The 23,783-nt window shown below is 41.7% G+C and overlaps 1 protein-coding gene and 1 non-coding gene across 3 annotated transcripts in view; one reads left to right on the top strand and one right to left on the bottom strand.

The window, feature by feature from the left end:
• Positions 1-7: 7 nt before the first annotated feature.
• WDR93 (WD repeat domain 93) overlaps positions 8-23,783 on the top strand; it is a 52,888-nt gene continuing 29,112 nt past the window's right edge. Inside the window, exons 1-5 of one of the 2 annotated variants that reach the window (XM_023187134.2) lie at positions 8-66; positions 9,937-10,281; positions 11,497-11,689; positions 14,182-14,246; positions 21,287-21,365. In XM_023187134.2, the coding sequence (XP_023042902.2) occupies positions 9,979-10,281; positions 11,497-11,689; positions 14,182-14,246; positions 21,287-21,365 (640 nt within the window). In that variant the 5' untranslated portion in view covers positions 8-66; positions 9,937-9,978. The remainder of the gene's footprint in view (positions 67-9,936; positions 10,282-11,496; positions 11,690-14,181; positions 14,247-21,286; positions 21,366-23,783) is intronic. The other variant, XM_023187135.3, reaches the window with a different exon arrangement.
• Positions 22,702-22,804, bottom strand: LOC111522949. Its single transcript, XR_002725382.1, has one exon. It is a non-coding gene; the product is annotated as a U6 spliceosomal RNA (small nuclear RNA).

Genomic DNA, 23,783 nt, shown 5'->3' on the forward strand with positions numbered 1-23,783 from the left:
CTTCGCTGACTTCCGGTCTAAGCCGGAAGTTGTGGTTACCAAGGCGACGCAACGCCGCCGGGCCAGGTGAGCAAAACTTTTGATCCTACCTTCGGGTGCCGTGGCTCCCCTCGAGTCCCAGGACTCCCCTTTACCTGTAGAGTCTCCTAGAGGAAAGTCTGAGGGCGTCCGTCTCCCCAGACTCGGGCATTTCCGGATGCCTCGCACCTGCCCGCAGATCTCAGGTTCTCAGGAACCCGGGGTGAAATCCCGAATGGTCTCTCCAGCCTGAGAACTCTCTTGCTTGGGACGGTGGGGCCTAATCATTTCCCAGCGCCGTGCCTCTTTCCCTTGAGCTACACCAGCTCCATGTATGGTGAAGGAAGTGGTTAGGGCAGAGATAAGCCAATTCATAGTGTGAACCTAGCACGAGAGCCGGATGAAGTGAGAGAATTTTCTGCTTGGATTATTGAACACTGAAAGAAGATTGTTACCTGAGGTAATCCCTAAAAGAGTCATTGTGAGCAAAGTGAAGCAAAAATAGATTGCAATGAAATTGCACCGCTGAACATTCGTTCTGTGCGGCTTGAAGAAATTGAGCCTCACCCACTCCGTGGCAGTAATTTTATAAAATGTACCCTCTATAACCACAAAATAAGGTCGGCCGGCGCGGTGGCTCACGCCTGTAACCCCAACACCACTTTGGGAACCGAGGTGGGCGGATCACCTGAAGTTAGGAGTTCGAGACCAGCCTGGCCAACAGGGTGAAACCCCCGTCTCTACTAAAAATACAAAAAAAGTAGCCGGGCGTGGTGGCGGGCACCTGTAATCCCAGCTACTTGGGAGACTGAGGCAGGAGAATCGCTGGAACCCAGGAGGCAGAGGTGGCAGTGAGCCGAGATTGTGCCACTGATTTCCAGCCTCAAAAAATAAAATAAAATAACGTCAACATTTTTGTAATCTTTATTCCCTTGGTCACGCCAGCTCATAACATTTGCAGGCCCTGAGTAAGAGTACAAATGGAGTCCAGCATACCGTATGTTTTGTTGTTGTTGTTGTTGTTGTTGTTGTTTTGAGATGGAGTCTCGCTCTGTCGCCCGGGCTGGAGTGCAGTGGCCAGATCTCAGCTCACTGCAAGCTCCGCCTCCCGGGTTCATGCCATTCTCCTGCCTCAGCCTCCCGAGTAGCTGGGACTACAGGCGCCTGCCACCTCGCCCGGCTAGTTTTCTGTATTTTCTTTTTTAGTAGAGACAGCGTTTCTCCATGTTAGCCAGGATGGTCTCGATCTCCTGACCTCGTGATCCGCCCATCTCGGCCTCCCAAAGTGCTGGGATTACAGGCTTGAGCCACCGCGCCCGGCCTGGCATACCGTATGTTTAAATATTTTAGTTATAAATCAAGTAACAAAATGTTAAGTAAAATATAGTCTATTTTCCTACATTGACAAATAAACCCTCATAGTGATATAGAAGGCCAGGTTCATTTTCAGAATTCCTAGACTCCTTAGAACACCTGGAAACACAGCTGGAATATGGCAATGTGGGGAGAAATGGCCCCCAGTCTTTTCCCACTTCCCTTTCTTTTCTGGTTTCTGGCGCCCACCTACATTCCCTGCCAGGAGCCTTGCATACCATCCTGATACTCCAAGCCACATCCAACTTTTGCCCAGACCCCTGCAAGCAGCCGTGCCTTGGCCACCTTTCAGATCAAGGAGTGCTCACAGCAGCTGTGTTTGCCCTCAGGAGAAAGCTGAGAAAGGCTCATGCAGGCCATGGTGTCATTTGGGCAGTAAATTCCAGGGGTATTGGTACCCTGAACATGGTCTAGACTCCAAAAGAGGGAAACTAGGCTTTGGGTGAGCATATCTCCTTGGCCCCATGGGTTACTCATTTTTTGCAGAGGAAAGAGCCTGGAAGAGAGCCAGAAGTTTTCTCTAAGTGCATGGCCCTGGTCAGGGAAATTCTGCAAGCAATAAGAATTTATTGAGTGCTGGCCATATACCAACCACTGTGCTGAACTCCAGTCCTAGGGTAAAGGTTAATAAGGAACACAGTAAACTGATAAGTACAATACAGAGATACGTTAGATGATAGAGGTGAGCACAGGGTGCCTCTAAACACAGATTTATGTAATCTGTTTTTTGTTTTTGTTTCTGAGACAGAGTTTCACTCTTATTGCCAGGGCTGGAGTGCAATGGCGCAATCTCGGCTCACTGCACCTTTTGCCTCCTGGGTTCAAGCGATTCTCCTGCCTCAGCCTCCTGAGCTGGGATTACAGGCATGCACCACCACGCTCGGCTGATATTTTATATTTTTAGTAGAGACGGTGTTTCACCGTCAGGCTGGTCTGGAACTCCTGACCTCAGATGATCCACCTGCCTCGAGCTCCCAAAGTGCTGGGATTACAGGTGTGAGCCACCGTGCCTGGCCTCATCTGTTTTTTATACCTACAATTCTGCTTTTTTCACAGTATCATATAAAGTGAATCATATAGTATGTAGCGTTTTCTTTTCTTTTCTGATTTTACTTAGCATAATGCATTTGAGATTATGCTGTGCACATCAGTAGTTTGTAATTTTTTATTCCACAGTGTGAATGTATTATAATTCATTATCCATTCACCCACTGAAGTACATTTGTGTCATCTCTAATTTGAAGCAATTATAAATAAAGCTGCTATAAATATTTAAGTACAGATTTTGATGTGAAACATAAGTTTTAATTTTCCTAGTGTAATACGCAGGAATGTGATTGCTGAAACATATGGTATGTTTAACTTTGCAAGAAACTACCAAACTGTTTTTCAAAGTGGCTATACTATTTTGTATTACCACTGACAATGTGTGAGAGCTTATCTGTTTGCCTATTGATGAACATTGGGTTGTTTCCACTCTGGGGCTCCTACAAATAAAGTTGTAATGACTGTTTGTGTACAAGTCTTTGTATGGACATATGTTTTCAGTTCCCTTCTACCACTCTTAAGAGTGGAATGACTGGATATAATGGTAGGTGTGTGTTTAACTGTCCTGCAGCGGACAGGCCAATGCAAACCTACCCCCAAAAGTCTGAGAAAGCTGAGAGGCCAAAGCAAGAGGCTGACATACCCAGTTTCTCAGAAACAAACATTTAATAGGGACTTACAAACAGAAGCCATGTCTGTGTCTCAGGAAGCAAGACAAGATGGTGGGTCCCTGCCATTATCCACCAGACCCTGGGTTTCTGTACTATAGAGAAAGGTGCTTCAGAAGGAATGTGTAAGATAATTGCTTAAGGGCAGAATTTATAGCAAGGATGATAACATCAAGGTTGTTTTGACCTAAGGGCAATATTTACAGTAAGTGGTGCTCTTACACAAGGAATGAGCCCAGCTGGAAATCTTAAAGGTTTTTCTGGAACTGGGGATAATCAGAAGTTAACATGGAAGATTAGCATCCAAGATGGAGTTGCTTTGGCCTCCACATTAGCATTTTAAGAACTTGCCAAACTGTTTTCCAAACCAGTTGTACTATTTTGGTTTCCCAACAGTGCGTATGAGCATTCTTATTTTACATCTTCAACAACACTTGTATGGTCTATCTTTTTAGGCATTTGAATATATATGTAGTGATATCTCATGTTTTAATTTGCATTTCACAAATGACTAATGATGCTGAACATCTTTTTATGAGTCTGTCTGCCATCTGTATATCTTCTTTGGTTAAGTATCTGTACAAATCTTTTGCACATATTTAAAATTTGGATTATTTCTTTTTTTTTTTGAGACGGAGTCTCACTCTATCTCCCAGGCTGGAGTGCAGTGACACTATCTCGGCTCACTGCAAGCTCCACCTCCCAGGTTCACACCATTCTCCTGCCTCAACCTCCCAAGTAGCTGGGACTACAGGTGCCCACCACCATGCCCAGCTAATTTTTTGTATTTTTAGTAGAGACGGGGTTTCACCATGTTAGCTAGGATGGTCTCGATCTCCTGACCTCATGATCTGCCTGCCTTGGCCTCCCAAAGTGCTGGGATTATAGGCATGAGCCACCATGCCCAGCCAGGTTATTTCTTTTTGAAAGTTTTGAGAGTTTTAAAAATACTCTACACGCAAGTAGTTTATCAGATAAGTGACTTGCACATATATTTTCTCCCAGTCTGAGGATTACCTTTTATTCTCTTAACAGTGTGTTTTGAAGAAATATAAGTTTATTTTTGAAAAGGTTTAAATGACCAGTTTGTTTTTTTAGGTTATACTTTAATGTCATGTCTGGGAAATCTTTGTCTAAGTGAAGATTGCCAAGGTTTTCTTCTAGAAGTTTTATAGTTTTCAGTTTTACATTTAGGTGTATGATTTTACTTTGAGTTAATGGTGCAAGGTATGGTGCAAGGTAGGGATCGGCATTCAGTTTTTTCCTATATAGATATCTAACTGCTCCAGCATTATTTGTTGAAAAGAATATCCTTTTTCCACTGAATTGTCTTTGTGCCCGTGTCAAAAATAAGTTCTCCATATATGTTTGCATCTAATTTAGGACTCCCTATTTGGTTTCATTGATCTATTTGTTTATTTTGATACCAATTCCACACTGTCTTGAATATTGTGGCTTTGTGATAAGTCTTGAAATTAGGTAGTGTTAGTCCTCCAATTATGAGTTGTAAAATTAGCTTCTTAATTTCTAGAAAAAAAAAAAAAAGCCACCTGGGATTATCATAGGGATTGTGTTGAATTTGTACATGAATTTAAAAAGAATTGACATTTTAACAAAATTGAGTCTTCCAATTCATAAATAAGGTATCACACTCTCCATTTATTTAGGTCTTCTTTAATTTCTGTCAGCAATATTTTATGGTTTTCAGTATATGGGTGGGTGTTTTTCAGAGAGGGAGTTTCGCTGTATTGCCCAAACTAGAGTGCAGCAACGTGATCATAGCTCACTGCAACCTTGAACTCCTGGACTCAACGCAATCCTCCCACCCACCGCAGCCTGCTGAGTTGCTAGAATTACAGGTGCAAACCACCTTGCCTAGCCCAGTTACAGGTTTTATATATCTTTTGTCAGATTTATCCCTAAGTATTTCATGTTTTTGATACTGTTGTAAATGGTATTTTTATTTCAGTGTTTGGTTTGTTGTTGCCAGTACGTGGAAATACAATCAGTTTTGTATATTGAACTTGTATCCTACAACCTTTCTTTCCTCATTTATTATTTCTAGAAAATGTTTTTGTAGATTTCATCAGATGTCCTATATAAGCATATAATCTGGAGATAAGGCAGCTTTACATTTTTCTTTCCACTGATGAAATAGTTCCATAACTCCAAAAAACTCTCTCATGCTCTCCTTTTTTTTTTTTTGAGACAGAGCCTCACTCCCTCACCCAGGCTAGAGTGCAATGGCACAATCTCAGCTCACTGCAACCTTTGCCTCCCAGGTTCAAGCAATTCTTGTGCCTCAGCCTCCTGAGTAGCTGGAATTACAGGCACACACCACCACACCCAGCTTATTTTTGTATTTTTAGTAGAGGTGGGGTTTCGCCATATTGCCCAGGCTGGTCTTGAACTCCTGACCTCAAGTGTTCCACCCGTCTCGGCCCCCCAAAGTGCTCAGATTACAGACATGAGCCATCGCGCCCAGCCATGCTGTCCTTTTTGAATAACACCCTTCCCTGCTTACAACTCGTGACAAACACTGATCTGTTCCCCATTACTCAGTCTGCATTTTTGAGAATGCTGTATAAATAGAATTACACTGCATATAAATTTTGAGACTGGTTTATTTCACTCATCATAATGTCTTTGAGATTCATCCATGTTGTTGTGTGGATTAATAGTTTTTTGCTTTTTATTACTGATATGGATATACCACAGTTTGTTTATCCATTGATAAACCTGTTGAAGGACGTTTGGATTGTTTACCATTTTTGACAATTATAAAGTAGAGCTGTCATAAACATTTGTGTAGAGGTTTTTGTGTGAACTTACATTGGTGGTGGTGGTTGTTGTCGTTGTTGTTGTTGTTTTTGTTTGAGACAGGGCCTTGCTCTGTCACGCAGGCTGGAGTACAGTGGTGTGATCATGGCTCACTGCAGCTTCGACCTCCCTGGCTAAAGCAATCTTCCCACCTCAGCCTCCCAAGTAACTAGGACTATAGGTGCACATCACCACACCCAGCTAATTGACACCTTTATAATTTTTTTTTTTTTTTTTTTGAGACAGAGTCTTGCTCTGTCACCCAGGCTGGAGTGCAGTGGTGCAGTCTCGGCTCACTGCAAGCTCCACCTCCCAGGTTCACGCTGTTCTCCTGCCACAGCCTCCCAAGTAGCTGGGACTACAGGCGCCTGCCACCACGCCCAGCTAATTTTTTTTTTATAATTTTAGTAGAGATGGGGTCTCACTGTCTTAGCCAGGATGGTCTCGATCTCCTGACGTCGTGATCCACCTGCCTCAGCCTCCCAAAGTGTTGGGATTACAGGCGTGAGCCACCACACCCAGCCCACCTTTATCATTATTAAATGAACTTCTTTATCGCAGGTAATATTCTTTGCTCTGAAATATACTGTGTCTGATATTAACGTAGTCACTCCAGCTTTCTTCTGACTAGTGTTAGCATAGTATACCTTTGTTCACCCTTTCAGTTTTGGCCTACTTGTGTCTTAATATTTAAGTGGGGTTTTTGTACACAGCATATATTGAGTCTTATCTATTCTGACAACTTCTATCATTTGATTGGAGTGTTTACATTTGATGTGATTATTGATATGGTTAGGTTTTGCTATTTACTTTCTGTTTGTCCTGTCTGTTCCTTGTTTCCTTTTTCCTCTTTTTTGCTTTTTTAAATTAAGTATTTAAATTTAGAGTATTTTTATGTGTTTTATTGCTTTTGTTGGCTGTAACTCTTTATTTCCTTAGTGGTTAATTTAGGGTTTAGAGTATGCATCTTTAACCCAGCATAGCCTACCTTCAAGTGATGTTAGTATACTTCCGTTTCTCCACTCCTAGCCCTTGTACTGTTATTGTCATACATTTTTCTTTATATATGTTATTAATCCTACACTACATTTTTATTTTTTGTTTAAGCATTTTAAATGTCTTTTAAAGATATTTAAATAATAAGAAAAATCTTTTAATTTACCTAATGCATCCAGTGTTTTTCACTTTTTTATGTAAATTTCTATTTCCACCTGATACCATTTTCTTTTATTTATTTAATTAATTAATTTGAAACAGGATCTCTGTCACCCAAGCTGGAGTGCAGTGACACTATCATGGCTCACTGCAGCCTTGACCTCTTGGGCTCAAGTGATCCTCCAAGCACATGCCACCACGCCTGGCTAATTAAAAAATTTTTTTTCTCCCTTTGTTGCCCAGGATGGTCTTGAACTTCAGGGCTCAAGTGATCCTCCCACTTCAGCCTCCCAAAGTTCTGGGATTATAGGCAGGAGTTACTATACCCTGTTCCTTTTCCTTTAGCCTAAAAGCCTTTCTTTTACATTATTTATTTTAATGCTAGTTTGTTGATGATTAATTCTTTCAATTTTTGTATGTCTAAAAAGGCTCTATTTCACTTTAATTTTCTGAAAAATATGTTTTCTGGATATAGAATACCAGAGTGACAAGTTTTTTTCTTTCAGTACTTTCAGATGTTGCTTCACTGTTTCTCACTTGCATAGTTTCCTTCAATAAGTCTGCTGTTATTTTTTACTTTGTTCCTCAGTGCATGGCATGTCTTTCTTCTGGCTGCTTTCACATTTTGTCTTTATCCATAATTTTCATATAGTTTTTCTTCTCAAATCTGTGGGTTTATACTTTTAATCAAATTTAGAAAATTTTCGTCCATTATTTCTACAATTTTTTTTTCTGTTTCTTCCCTCTTTTGGGGATTTCAGTCACACTTGTATTAGGCCACTTCAAATGACCTCACACCTCAGTTCTTCTCTTTTTTCAGTCTTTTTTCTTCTTTTGTTTCATTTTGTTTCTATTGCCGTGTCTTCAAGTTCACTAATCTTTTCTTCTCCCCATCTAATTTGTTTTCCTCTGAAATCTTCATGTTAATCTAATCTAATGTATTTTTCATCTCAGACCTTGTAGCTGTGTCTCTAAAAGCTCATACAGATATAAATATAACAGTAATAACTTTATAACTTTGTGGAAAAAGTTGTAACTGTTTTGTCTGCTAATTCTAGTGTCTGTATTGACTCTGGTTCAGCTTTAGTTGATCAATTTTTCTCTTTATTATGGCTTATATTTTCTTGCTTTTCTATAGCCCAAGTAATTTCTTTATTGGATCCTAGACATTGTGAATTTTACTCCATTGAATGCTGGATATTTTTATATTCCTCTAAATATTCTTGAACTTTGTTCTGTGATACAGTATGTTACTTAGACATAGTTTGATTATCTAACTTCTAAGATTTGATGGGTGATAACAGAGGAGCATTTATTCTAGGGCTAATTTTTCCCACTACCGAGGCAAGATTTTTCAGAGTACTCTACATAATCCCTGTGAATTATGAGGCTTTCCAGTCTTGCTGGTGGAAATAGGCATTATTCTTGGCCCTCTGTGAGCTCAGCTTACTCTCCCCACTAATTAATTCAGTGGTTCTGTCCCCAGTGTCAGTTAGTGTCTTCATACTCACACATTGAAAGCATCACAAATGTACTCCAGCCAGTAAACAAAGATGACGATGGCAGCGGGGTTTTACAAGACTTCATGACCCTAGGCACTCATACAGTCCAAGACCCTACTCCACTATATATTAAGCACCTTAAAATGTATCCCATGTTCTACATTAAATATTTTTTAAAAAACTGTAACATATGAAAGGCCTTTTATATTGCACAAGTTTGGGGTTTTTTTTTTTTTTTTTTTTTTTTAGACAGGGTCTCACTCTGTCATCTAGGGTAGAAGGCATGGCACAATCTTAGCTCACAGCAACCTCAAACTCCTGGGCTCAAGAGGTTCTCCCACCCCACCCTCCCAAGTAGCTGCAGATGCATACCACCATGCCCAGCTAATTTTTAAATTTTTTGTATAGATGGGATCTTGCTATGTTTCCCAAGATAGTCTCCAACTCCTGGCCTCAAGCAATCCTCCCACCTTGGCCTCCTGAAGTGCTGGGATTATGGGCATGAACCACCCCATAGGCCCTACAATTTTGAGTTTTCTGAAGTAAAGATTACTCGTTCTCTTCTTGTAGACATGAACTTTATTTGTATACACATACAGACTTTCATATATTTATGAGTTGATGTATACATATGTGTGTGTACACACACACACACACAGAGTGGAGCTAATAAACTGTAAATGTTTTTGTAAATATTTAATTATCATCCACAGGAGCAATAAGTATTTCATTCCCCAAATCTGTGGTGCAGACAGAAGTGGAATTTTATGGGTCTTATTTTGGTCAATTCTTTTCTTAATATCTCAAACATTTCTGGAGGGTCTAGAAAAATCTCATGGGCCCTGAGCACTGTGTCTGCAGAACTCCTGGGCAGCAATAGTGGGAAAGGAGAAAAGGGAACAAATCGGTCGGGACTGGGAGTGCTTGAACTGCATCTGATTGGGGGTGAAGGAAAGAAAGGGAGGAGAGTTGTGGCTCACTGCCCACCTGGCTTTGCACAGCCATCTGCAGAGAGAAAGGAATGAGGAGAAAGCATAAGTTGCAGAAGAGAGGGTGAATTGTATTTGGGACAGAAAGACATCTGCCCTCCTATCAACAAGGGTATCAAATTCCTCTTTCCTTCTTAGTACACATCATCTAGGGTTGGCCTGGAAAATACCTGCCTCCTCTAATGTCCTTACTAATATGAAGAGCATATCCTAATAATGTGGTAATAGTCCTCTGGTAATTAAGGAAAATGCCAGTCTGTGGAATAAACAGTCTCTATGGGCTATTGTGCTAGAAAAGGATGGTGTGCTATCTTCTCATTGTTTCCTTTTTTCCAGAATTCCTTTGTTTACTTCTCTTATCAGCTTTTCAGAGTTTCGTAGAGATTCCCAGTGCCGCCTTCTGTGATGTCATTCCCCAGAGGAAGTCAGACCCAGAAGATAAGGCACCCCATTGGTACACGAAAGGGACCATTGGAGGTGCCACCCCCAACAGAGAAGGACTGGCCTAAAGAGGATGAAGAGGATCATGTCCTCGTGGATCCAAATGAGGAGCTGGATTCCTTGCCTCAGCCTTATCGAATGATCAACAAGCTGGTGAACCTTCTGTTTGACCAGTCTTGGGAAATTATTGAAGAAAGGAACGCATTGAGGGAAGCTGAGAGCAGCCAGATCCAGCCCACCGTCTTCCCTCCACTTGGAGAAATCCAGGTATGGAGTAAGCAGTTGACCAGGAGCCCCTGTTTCTCAGTTGAGTGTTAATAAATGAAAGCCCCTGATCCAGGAAGGAATTCCTACCAGAAAGCTGCATTCAGTAAGTCAGTGCATTTTTGAAAGATTAGAAGCATGCTGATGTTGATTAAAATGATCTGGTAATTGCCTGGGGGAAATGTGGGGCATTCTGGTTAATTGAATATTATTCTTTTATATTCAGTGGTTGTTACTGAAAAATCTTCTTTTTTTTTGGAAACGGAGTCTCGCTCTGTTGCCCAGGCTGGAGTGCAGTGGCCGGATCTCAGCTCACTGCAAGCTCCGCCTCCCGGGTTTACGCCATTCGCCTGCCTCAGGCTCCCGAGTAGCTGGGACTACAGGTGCCCGCCACCTTGCCCGGCTAGTTTTTTTGTATTTTTTAGTAGAGACGGGGTTTCACCGTGTTAGCCAGGATGGTCTCGATCTCCTGACCTTGTGATCCGCCCGTCTCGGCCTCCCAAAGTGCTGGGATTACAGGCTTGAGCCACCGCGCCCGGCCGAAAAATCTTCTTAATGTATTAATCTACTCTCTTGCTGGATGGCTGAGGATCTGCCAGTGCCTTGGCTACCATTCTTCCCACAGTGCACTAGCTGAATAAAGTACAGGGCCTGTGGTCATGCCTAGTGTTGTGAATATGCATTTATTCTCAACTCCCTTGTTTTCTCTGTTCTCTTTGCCCTAACAGTGAAATACTATGAATTTCTTGATGCTTAGGCAAGAGTTTTAGATGAGCACTATGTTTGGGAATGTTGTTTTATCGGGGTTTTTTTTTTTTTTTTTTTTTTGAGACAGAGTTTCGCTCTTGTTGCCCAGGCTGGAGCACAATGGCGTGATCTTGGCTCACTGTACCCTCCGCCTCCCAGGTTCAAGCATTTTCCTACCTCAGCCTCCCAAGTAGCTGGGATTACAGGGATATGCCACCATACCCGGATAATTTTTGTATTTTTAGTAGAGATGGGGTTTCACCATGTTGGCCAGGCTGGTCTCAAACTCTTGACCTCATGTGATCTGCCCACCTTGGCCTCCCAAAGCCTGGGATTACAGGCTTGAGCCACCACGCCCGGCCAGGAAATGTTGTTATTATCTAGGAAGGGCCCCTGACTGTCTCTGAAAGCTAACTCATATTATTTGAAGACTGTGACAACTGAAAATAATATTTTTCCTTGTTTTCCCAGCTCGACAAAATGCCAAATTGTATGGCTGTTTCCCAAGACTATGTGTTTATTGGAGGAGCCAAAGGATTCACAATTTATAATCTGTACAATGCTAAACAAATATATGCATGGGAGAAGCTTAAGGTTGATGTCACTTCCATCTGGGCCACAGATTTGGGGAATGAAATACTCATTGCTCCTGTGGATGAAATGGGTATTGTTCTTCATCTTTCTTTTTAGCCTAATTTACAGGTACCCGTAGACTGTTCTTAGTTTAATCTCCTTTCGAGGTATGGGTGGGACCAGGCGTGGAGACTTCTCCCTGGTCATGTAATAGTAACTATACGTACAGAACAGGTATGGTGGGTCAGGTACTGTTCTACCATTCCACATGTGCTAGCCCATTTAATCCTCACAGCAGCCCTAGAGGTGAAGTACAATTTTTTATTCCATAAGCTGACTTATGGAAGTTAAATAACTTACTTGAGGTAACATGGAAAGTCAGGCTTCAAACCAGGCAGTATGGCCTTGGAGTCCACACCCTTCCAGCACTCAGCAGTCCTCTCATACAAACCAGAGCTTGCTCTTTTTCCCTCAGCCTGAGGCTGAATGAGGCCTCCATGGGGAGTATGGTATGGAAAACTGTAGACAGTGTCCTAGATAGGTGAGCTGTTACTCTTGGTTGCCCCCCAAAAGCTAGACTCCCTCTAGCCAGTCCTTATGTTTGGGTGAAACAGACTGTTGCCTGTGGATATGAAGAGCTTTCCTGCTTTGTGGAGGATGAGAAGGCAGATGTCAGCATTGGCTGGAAGTGAGTGAGGTGGCTGTGTCATATTGTGGCAGGCAGAGTGGAAAGTGCCTGCTCACTTGGAGATCATCTGTGAAGGCATGCATCTCTCTAGACATCAGGCTCTGCTCAACCAGCACAGGTACACTGAAGAACTTTCTGCAGGAGAGTGACCTAACCAGACTGGCATTTAAGAAGGGCACTCTGGCAGGAGTTTGAAAAAGGCAAAATGAGAGGCAGAAAAACTATTGTAGTCATTGAGGAGAGAAAGTTCTGAACAGCAGAACTAAGGCAGGGGCTGTTAAAATGAAAAGGAAGGCCAGGCGCAGTGGCTCATGCCTGTAATCCCAGCATTTTTGGAAGCCTAGGCAGGTGGATCACTTGTGGTCAGGAGTTTGACACCAGCCTGGCCAACATGGTGAAATCCTGTCTCTACTAAAAATACAAAAAAAAAAAAAATTAGCCGGGCATGGTGGTGGGTGCCTGTAATCCCAGCTACTCGGGTGGCTGAGGCAGGAGAATCGCTTGAACTCAGGAGGCGGAGGTTCCAGGTAGCTGAGATCGCACCATTGCACTCCAGCCTGGGTGACAAAATAAGACTCCAGCTCCAAAAAAAAAAAAAAAAAAAAGAAAAAGTGTACTGTGGTTATGTAAGATGTTAACATTAGAGGAAACAAGACAAGGGATACAAAGAAACTCTACTATTTTTGCAACCTTTTTGTAAGTTTAAAATTAATTCAAAATAAAAAGACAGTGTCCTAGATAGGTGAGCTGTTACTCTTGGTTGCCCCCCAAAAGCTAGGCTCCCTCTAGCCTTTCATTCTTTTCATTAAAAAATGAAAGGAATATTTAATGGAGAAACTTAGGGAATGATGGAATATGCATATGGGTCAAGTAGTGGGAAAGTATGCTGGGGGGCCGTGAAGAAGAATGCCTCCCCCTTTGTGCCTTAGATAACTGGGTGGATTATGATGCCATTTCTTGATAACAGTTATGGGAAAATAAGATATCAGGGTTCTGTGAGTTGAAGAATTCCGTTTGAACATGTGCAGACTTGAGGCATCTAGGGATATATCTCTGTGGGAATGTTGATACTCAGAAGGAGTTTGATGTAAAGATAGGATCACATTTGTCACACTACATTATACTAGTTGATTTCAAGTCTGTGTAGCCCTCAATATGGTGAATCTGAAGGTAGACTGTCTTCATGTCCCTAGCACGTTTGTTGGCATGAATCCGATATCCCATGAATCTGTATTGGGTTGAGTTAGATGTTCACCTATAGTGGGCCAGATGCCTTTACAAGGTTATATTATAGTGTAGAAAGGCAAGTCATAAGTATGTGGGAGGCACCTCAAGAAAGAAGTAAGAAGTCATGATGGGTGATGTTTGTATACTGGAGCCATTAGGTTAAATGGGAATTAGATCAACATATTTACTTATTAATTCAACAAAATTAACTGCATGAGGAGCTTGTTGGGATTGAGAGGCAAGACACATCAAACAGTGAGCTATGATCCTTTCCCTCAAAGAATCCATGAATTCTCAAGCGGAATACAGTACATTTGCAGCAAACAGTTGGATAATGGTGTGAAGCAGTAAGGGATGGTACGCTCAGACAGATAGGAGTCAACAAGTGGATGGATGTAGCCCATGTCTTACAGGAGACGTCTGGGAGATGCCGGTGGAGTTGGGGTAGGTGGAGAGGACCCAAGGAAGGAAAGCAACCTGAACATTTCAAGTGAGGGGTGGAGGAAGACAGGGAGACCAAGAGCAGCATAGGCAGTGGAGGGGCTGGGAAGGAGGCCTAAGAATGAGCGAGCTCATGATGGTAAGTTCACAAAGTCAAATATAAAAAATTCCAATTCCTCTTCAGCTCAATTGTCTGTCTTACATTCTTACTTATTTTTCTGTTTCAGGTATCATTAGACTCTTTTATTTTTATAAGGAAGGTCTTTACCTAGTCAAAGCCATCAATGAAGTGGTGAGTTCCTATTCTTTCACCATTAGCTGGGCCAAAAGCTGTAGCAAATTAAGTTTACTTTTAATATGGAATCAATGATAGCTGGCCTAGATTAGAAAGAAATAGAGACTTCCTTGGCCAGAGAGCCTCCTCCAAAATATCCAGTTAAAAGATCCCCCACCATCAAAGGGTACATGGTGAATTCCTTGGATTTAGTTACCCTGTTGTCAGGAAAAGAAAATTAGCAAAGGAACTCCAGATTTTTCTTTTGAGAATCAGACCAACATATCTAATAAGTACTTAAAAGTCCCTAAATGTCCTAGGCTGTTTCACATTCCCCATCCCTTGCCCATGCTGTTCCTTCTGCTTCAAATACTCTCCTCATCTGCCTGCCTGCCTTTTCTCCCCACCAAAATTTCCCCCATTCTTCAAGACCAGCTCAAAAACCTCCTCTAAGATACTTTCCCTTATATACCCAAGAGGAGCTGATCTCTTCCTGCTTTGTGCCACTGACAAAGAGAACACAATTTCTACCACAGTGTCTCCCACATCCTCTACCCTAATTTGTTCATACGACTGCTTCTCCTGAGGGAAGAGGACCTGTCTTATTTACCTTTCGAATCCCCTTTTCCCAGATCATTGCCTAAAATACTGTAAGTTTTCAGAAATTATTTTTTAAATCTGTGAATTCCCAAAAGAGAGGGTGTTGCTCAGAGTACGTTTTTTTTTTTTCTTAAATAGAGACAGGGTCTTGCCATGTTGTTGCCCAGCCTGGTCATGAACTCCTAGCCTCAGGTGATCCTCCTGCCTCAGCCTCCCAAAGTACTGGGATTACAGGTGTGAGTCATAGTAGATTTTTTTATTATATTTTATCTTCTAAGAAATACTATTGATGGGCACCAAGGCAATTCAGTGGGGGCCAAAAGAAAGTATTTTCAGCAAATAATGCTAAAACACTGGAAAAGCAAATATGGAAAAATGAACCTCAACTCTGCTTCACACTATACATAAAAATTAATTTGATAGGGATTTTAGATCTAAATGTAAAGGCTAAAAACATTTCTTCTTGAAAAAAAAAAAAACACACAGGAATTTTTTTTTGTCACCTTGGGGCAGGCAGAGATTTCTTAGGACCATGAAAAGCACTAATCATAAAAGAAAATATTAATATTGGACTTCATTCCTCACACCATATACAAAAAGTAACTCAAAATGGATCACATACCTGTATGTAAACCTAAAACTATAAAACTTCTAGACTGAAACATACGAGAAAGTGATCCTGGGTTAGGTAAATATATTTTAGCCACAATACCAAAAGCATGATCCATAGAAGAAAGATAAACTGGACTTTATCAAAATTTAAAACTTCTGTAGGCCGGGCGCGGTGGCTCAAGCCTGTAATCCCAGCACTTTGGGAGGCCGAGATGGGCGGATCACGAGGTCAGGAGATCGAGACCATCCTGGCTAACACGGTGAAACCCCGTCTCTACTAAAAACTACAAAAAACTAGCCGGGCGAGGTGGCGGCGCCTGTAGTCCCAGCTACCCGAGAGGCTGAGGCAGGAGAATGGCGTGAACCCGGAAGGCGGAGCTTGCAGTGAGCTGAGATCCGGCCACAGCACTCCAGCCCGGGTGACAGAGCGAGACTCCGTCTCAAAAAAAAAAAAAAAAAAAACTTCTGTAAAAGATATTGTTAACAGAATGAAAATACAACCCATAGACGGGGAGAATTCATTGAAAATGACATATATGATAAGGGACTTGTAACCGGACTATATAAAGAACTCTCAAAACAAGGAAACGATGTAACTTTTTTTAATGGACAAAGGATTTGAAAATAATTCACCAAAGAAGATATATGGAAGGCAAATAAGATGCTCAAGATCATTAGTCATTAGGGAGGTGGAAATTAAAATCACAATGAGATATAATTACACATGTGTTAGAATCCTCAAATTAAAAACACTCACCAAAAATAGGTCAGGCACGTTGGCTCATGCCTTTAATCCCAGCACTTTGGGAGGCAGGCAGGTGGATCTCTTAAGGTCAGGAGTTTGAGACCACCCTGGCCAACATGGTGAAACCCCATCTCTACTAAAAATACAAAACTTAGTTGAGCATGGTGGCAGGATCCCAGCTCAGGAGGCTGAGACACGAGAATCACTTGAACCTGGGAGGCAGAGGTTGAAGTGAGCTGAGATTGTGCCGCTACACTCCAGCCTGGGTGACAGAGCAAGTCTGTTTCAAAACACACAGACACACACACACACAGACACAGACACACACACATACACACAAATAGAAAAATAACAAAAGAAAAACTAAAAATGAAAAAAAGGAAAATAAAAAATAAATAAAAACACTTACCATACCAAGTGTTAGCAAAGATATGCAACAATTGGAACTCTTCCTATGCACTGCTGGTGGTAAAGTATAACAGTACAACCACTTTGGCAGTTCCTTCAAAAGTTAAACATGTACTTACCATGTGATCCAGCCATTCCACTCCTAAGTATTTACCCAGGAGAAATGAAAGTGTATGCCCACACCAAGGCTTGTACATGAATGTTCATAGCAGCTTTATTTGTAATATCCAAAAACCGGAAACCATCCAAATGTCCATCAACAGGTGAATGGATAAGTAATTGTGGTGTATCCATACAATGGGATATACTATTCAATTAAAGGGAGTGAACTATTAATGCATATAACAACATGTATAAATTTCAAAATAATTATGTTAAGTGAAAGAAATCAGATAAAAAATACATAACTGTATGGTTCCATTTTTATAAAACTGTAGAAAATGCAAACTAATCTAGTGATGGAAAACAGATCTGTTGTTGCCTGGGGCAATACAACACAGAGGCAGGAAGAAACATTTGGATGTGATGGATATGTTCACTGTCTTGACTGTGGTGTTCGTTTCAAGAGGTACATATATGTCAAAACTTATCTAATTGTGCACTTAAAACATGCTGTTATGTCATGATACCTCTAATAAAGCTGTTAAAAAATTTTAAATTTCTGCTCATCAAAAGATGCTATTACAATTCAGTCAGTAGCAGGAGCAGAGAGCAGACCCCAGAGAGCCCTGAACAGCCCCACCTCCACCTGGCCTAGTGACAGTCACACCCTGGAGGAGCTACAGCTGTCGCAGCTGGCCCCAGTCATCATCACCACAACCCTGAGCAAGGAGACTGAGACCCAGCAGCTGCCAGTCCTCAGTAGTGCCCACATCCGTACCACACAAAGTAGTTGCTAGGGTGGCTAGGACAAGAGGGTCATTGCAGTGAAAATTTCCGAAACAAATAACTCAATGTCAGGAATGGATATGGTTTCATCAACAGAAAGGACATCAAGGAGATGTATTTGGACAGCAGACAGTCATAGAAGAATAACCCCAGGAAGTGCTTTCCCAGTGTAGTAGATGGAGTTTGAGGTTATTGAAGGGTATGGAGGTCGCAAATATTACAGGCCCTAATTGCATTCCTATGCAAGGCAGTAGATCTGCAGCAGACTAACCATTATGAATGCTGTCTGCATCATAGGGCCAGTCCTCCACTCACTCACTAGCTGAATTATCAGAATAGTGAGAGTGGGGAAAGGACCAAGGGTCAGAGAGTGTTCCTGAAGGCCAGGCTCAACAGCTGGCCCAGGCATGGGTTTCTAGCTTGTGGTGACCCTGTGGGTACCCACGTTATTGTGGTGCACCACTATTATGGCTGTGACAACCAGGTGCCCACAGTATTGCAGCCGTCCTTTGCAGGGAGAAGTGATGGAGATGCTGACAACCAGGGTGCAGGAGAACAAGGTGGACCAGTGACACAATCCTAGACCACAATTCTCCAGGGCCCCTTCTCACCAAAGACAGCTTAGAGAGGTCAGCAATGAAGAGGAGAAGGAAAACCAAGATGAGACACAAGGTCAGCAACTGCAACTTCAGTTACAGATGTAGGTGTCCATGAAATCCTAAACCCCAATGTGGCAGAGACAAAAGCAAGGGATCCACCAGCTGAGAATGCCTTGGCTCCTGAGGCTGGGCAGGGTGGGGGTGATTTATTTATTTATTTATTTATTGCCTATTAACCAGATAACCAGAACTAATTGCATTATCAGTGCAGTATCTGGTTTATAAAAAGCCAAACTACAAACTGCTAATAAAGGCCTTAAATAATAATAACAATAATAATAATAATAATAAATATAAGAAAATATAAAAACAAGCCACAGACTAGGAGAAAATATCGTTTTATATATATATCCTTTATATATATTTCTATATCCTTTAATGTATTTGTATCCAGAATATACAAAGAACTCCAAATCAATAATAAAAAGATCCAATAAAAAATAGGCAAAAGGCCGGGCGCGGTGGCTCAAGCCTGTAATCCCAGCACTTTGGGAGGCCGAGACGGGCGGATCATGAGGTCAGGAGATCGAGACCATCCTGGCTAACACGGTGAAACCCCGTCTCTACTAAAAACTACAAAAAAACTAGCCGGGCGACGTGGCGGCGCCTGTAGTCCCAGCTACCCAGGAGGCTGAGGCAGGAGAATGGCGTGAACCTGGGAGGCGGAGCTTGCAGTGAGCTGAGATCCAGCCACAGCACTCCAGCCTGGGCGACAGAGCGAGACCCCGTCTCAAAAAAAAAAAAAAAAAAAAGGCAAAAGACTTAAACTGACATTTACAAAAGGAGACAGGGTTTCGCCACATTGCCCAGACTGGTCTCAAACTCCTGGACCCAAGCAGTCCTCCCACCTTGACCTCCCAAAGTGCTGAGATTACAGGTGAGGTAGTTTCTTACAAAGTTAAACCTGTGATATATCAAGCCCATTGTTAGGAATTTACCCAAAAGAAATGAAAACATTTGTTCACAAAAAGATTTGTACAAGATGTTCATAGCAGCTGTATTTGTAATAATAATAATAATAATAAAAACATAATCAAGGCCAGGTACAGTGGCTCATGCCTGTAATCCCAGTACTTTGGAAGGCTGAGGTAGGCAGATCATGAGGTTAGGAGAACAAGGCCATCCTGGCTAACACAGTGAAACCCCATCTCTACTAAAAATACAAAAACTTAGCCAGGTGTAGTGGCACACACCTGTAGTCCCAGCTACTTGGGAGTCTAAGACAGGAGAATTGCTTGAACCCAGGAGGCAGAGATTGCAGTGAGCTGAGATTGCACCACTGCACTCCAGCCTGGATGACAGAGCGAGACTCCATCTCAAAACAAAAACAAAAACAAAAAAACATAATCAGAGAACAAATAAAAATCCATAGACTAAGTCAATGGAACACTAATCAGCAATAATAAATAATAAACAACTGATGATTAAAAACAACACAGCAGATGAAACTCAGAAACATCAAGTTGAATGACAGAAGCCAGACACAAAAGAGTACATTCTAATTATATGAAACTTAAGAACAGGCGAAATTTATCTGTGTTAGTGATGGAAAGCAGAACATTGGTTGCATATGGAAGTGTAATTGGCTCAAACAGGCATAAGGTAACTTTCTAGGATAATGGTAATGTCCTATACCTTGACTGGGTATTAGTTACATGGATGTATAAGTTTGTCAAAACTCATCAAGTTATGCATTTAATACCTGTGCCTTTACCTATATTTAAATTTTATCTTTAAATAAAGTCTCCTAAGAAAAAAAAAATACTAGGAATGTCCCACAACTCATTTTATGAGACCAGCATAACTATGATGCTCAAATTATCAGCGACATTACAAAAAAAGTACTGTTGGTGGATTAAAACACACAAAAATGTTTAAAATCCATTAATTCATAATCATATATTTTAAATACTTTATTATCACCTTTGGAAGTTGTGAGGGCACAAACTCAGTATTCTGAAAACTGATAAGGGAAAGAATCAAGCTTTTATCCTGACTTTTTCATATGGGCAACCAAATTTCAAGGCAACCAAATAGTTGATGATGGAAAGATCTTCCTTATAGAAGAATTCTAACAAATGCAGAAGGAATGATAGAACTGAGGTGTCCTACTCTTGTTCCCTATTACAAAGAATGGTCTAGGCAATAACCACCAATGGCTGGTGGGGAAGTTTGTAATAAAGGAGTCAGGATGATAACTGTTCTCAATTGTCAACCTTAACATTACTAAAAGAGAGACAACCAGCTATTATGGGCCTCCTGATATGATGCAGTAGGAAGGACACAGTGCACCTGTGGAATGTTCTTCCCAAAACATTGAACCTAAACCTAATCAAAGTTGTAGATCTGATTATCAGTTTACAGGAAATACAGGAACCATGGAGATGCAATCAGTTCAGTTCACAATGTGAAAAATTCCACAGGGCAAATGACATGGTTTCTTCAACAAATAAATGGCAAACAGAAAAACAAACAAGGGAGCTAATATAAACTAAGAGACTTAGGAGATACATTAGTCTGGGCATGGTGACTCATGCCCCTATAATCCCAGCACTTTCAGAGGCCAACTTGGGAAGATCACTTGTAAGCCAGGAGTTCAAGACCAGCCTGGGCAACAAAGTGAGACTCCATCTCTCCTAAAATTTTTAAAAATTAAAAAAAAAAAAAGCATAACCATTCACATTGAGCCTCTCTGACCTTATCCACAATTTGAGCAGGTTTCATACTAGGGTTACATTCAGTCTTTACCATAGTCTAGATAGAGCCTTTTGTCCAGCAACTATCAGATTTTTCAGTGTCATGTAGAATTTATTTCAATTCAGTTGAATAATTGGATGCCAGTATAGGCTTTAGGGTTTGCACACCTAACCAGGAGATCCAATAGTATGCCAGAAGTCACCAGGAGTATTTAAGAGACCAGGAAATAAGTTCAAAAACCTTACGTAGAAAAGTGAGTTCTACTTCTTTACATACCATCTTGTCCAATTCCTGTACAAAAATGGGAAGTATGAAGCAGTTTGAAGCATCTTTTCATGTCCCAAGCTCTAAAAGGATCTCTGCTCCTGGGTGCAAACCACAGAGAGCCCTGATATACATTCTCTGTTGGCAGGCTATGCCTACTCTATCAACATCTCTTTTGTTTTCAGGATGATACCAGCAAGCAAACTACCTGTATAAAGATGGAGGTCTCTCAAGGAGGGGACTTTGCAGCCTTCCTCCTACAAGGCAAGATTAACCAAAGACTGTTAAGGTTCAGATTTTCAATCTCTTCCAAATGATTGCTTTTGTCCCTCCAAACCTTTTATTTAGAAATTATTTTCAATTTAAAGAAGAGTTGCAAAGAAATTACAGAGTTCCTTTATGCCCTTCACCCAGCTTCTCTAGTATTAATGTTCAACATGGCCACACCACATTTGTCAAAACTAAGCAAATGACATTGGTACAGTACTATTAATTAACTCTTAACTACAGAATTTGTTTTAAATTTCACTAGTTTTTCCACTAATCTTTTTTTTTTTTTTTTTTTGCTCCACAGTTGAATCTGGGATACCATATTATATTTAGTCATTGTGTCTCCTTAGTCTCCTCCTGTCTGGGATGATTTCTTGGCCTTTCCTCATTTTTCAAGGCCTTAACATTTTTAAAAAGTACCAGTCAGGTATTTGGTAGAATATCCCTCAATTTCAGCTTGTCTGATATTTTTCTCATGATTCAACTGGGGTTAAGGATTTGGGGGAAGATACAACAGAGGTGACCTGCTTTTCTCATTGCATCATATCAAGGGATACATTATAGCAGCGTGACTCACTACTTCTGATATTAACCTTGATCACTTGCGATGGTGTCCGCCAGGTTTCTCCACTGTAGAGCTACTGTTTTTCCCTCCGTATCCTCTGTAAGGAGCAAGTCACTAGGTCCAGACCACACTCAAGGGGAAATGATAGAAATACCACCTCCTGGCCGGGCAAGGAGCATTTTGGGAGGCCAAGGCGGGTGGATCACGAGGTCAGGAGTTCGAGACCAGCCTGACCAACGTCGTGAAACCCCGTCTCTACTAAAAAAAATATAATAATACAAAAATTAGCCGGGCGTGGTTGTGCACACCTGTAATCCCAGCTACTCAGGGAGCTGAGAAAGGAGAATCGCTTGAATCTGGGAGGCGGAGATTGCAGTGAGCCGAGATTGCGCCATTGCACTCCAGCCTGGGTGACAGAGCAAGACTCCGTCTCAAAAAAAAAAAAAGAAGTACCACCTCCTGGACTGGATGTGGTGGCTCACGCTTATAATCTCAGCACTTTGGGTAGCAGAGGCGGGTGGATCACCTGAGGTCAGGAGTTCAAGACCAACCTGACCAACATGGTGAAGCCCCATCTCTACTAAAAATACAACAATTAGCTGGACGTGGTGGTGGGGACCTGTAATCCCAGCTACTGGGGAGGCTGAGACAGAAGAACTGCTTGACCTGGGAGGCGGAGCTTGCAGTGAGCCGAGATCGGGCCACTGCACTCCAGCCTGGGCAACAGAGTGAAACTCTGTCTCAAAAAAAAAAAAAAGAAAAAGAAAAAAAAAGAAATGCTTCATGAATTTGTGTGTCATCCTTGCAGAGAGACCATGCTAATCATCTCTGTATCGTTCCAGCTTTAGTATATGTGCTGCTGAAGCGATCATATCCACTGACATTTTGCCTTTAGTTTTACCTGTTTAGGGAGGAAGGCAGCACATACAGAATCAGTAACTGACAGGAGTGTGTCTGAGGAAGGGTTAGAATTGGGAAAGATGTACCTAAAGAATTCTTCTGACCAATATTTGAGGAGATGTTAACCTGGGAAAGTTTGTTCTCCCATGGTATGGGATCCTGGCTAAATTTTTTCTTAAAAAGTAATCTTCTGATCACCTTAATTTCAGACTTCTGACCTCCAGGACTCTGAGGGAATAAATATCTATTGTTTTAAGCTGCCCAGTTTGTGGTCCTTTGTTATGACAGCCTCAGGAAACCAGTACAGATGGTGCAAAAGTTTCCTTGAATACATAAAGCATTATAAAATGCATATCCTTGGCCAAGTGTGGTGGCTCATGTCTGTAATCCTAGCATTCGAAGGCCGAGGCAGGCAGATCACCTCAGGTCAGGAGTTTGAGACCAGCCTGGCCGACATGGTGAAACCCTGTCTCTACTAAAAATATAAAAATTAGCCGGGCATGCTGGCAGGCACCTGTAATCTCAGCTGCTTCACAGGATGAGGCAGGAGAACCACTTGAACCTGGGAGGTAGAGGTTGCAGTGAGCTGAGATCATGCCACTGCACTCCAGCCTGGGTGACAGAGCAAGACTCCTTCTCAAAATAATAATAATAATAAGTAAATAAAATGCATATCTTCCTTAAATACCTGACATTGGAAGGGTCAGAATCCACTGGGTTCAAGCAATTCTTCTGCCTCAGCCTCCTGAGTAGCTGGGATTACAGGTGCACACATCACCACACCTGGCTAATTTTTGTATTTTTAGTAGAAATGGGATTTCACCGTGTTGGCCAGGCTGATCTCGAACTCCTGACTGCGGGTGATCCACCCACCTTGGACCCCCAAAGTGCTGAGATTACAGGCATGAGCCACGATGCCCGACCCCATATTTTTTTAATGTCAATGG

The sequence above is a fragment of the Piliocolobus tephrosceles genome, chromosome 6, assembly GCF_002776525.5.
Source record: "Piliocolobus tephrosceles isolate RC106 chromosome 6, ASM277652v3, whole genome shotgun sequence".
NCBI lineage: Eukaryota > Metazoa > Chordata > Mammalia > Primates > Cercopithecidae > Piliocolobus > Piliocolobus tephrosceles.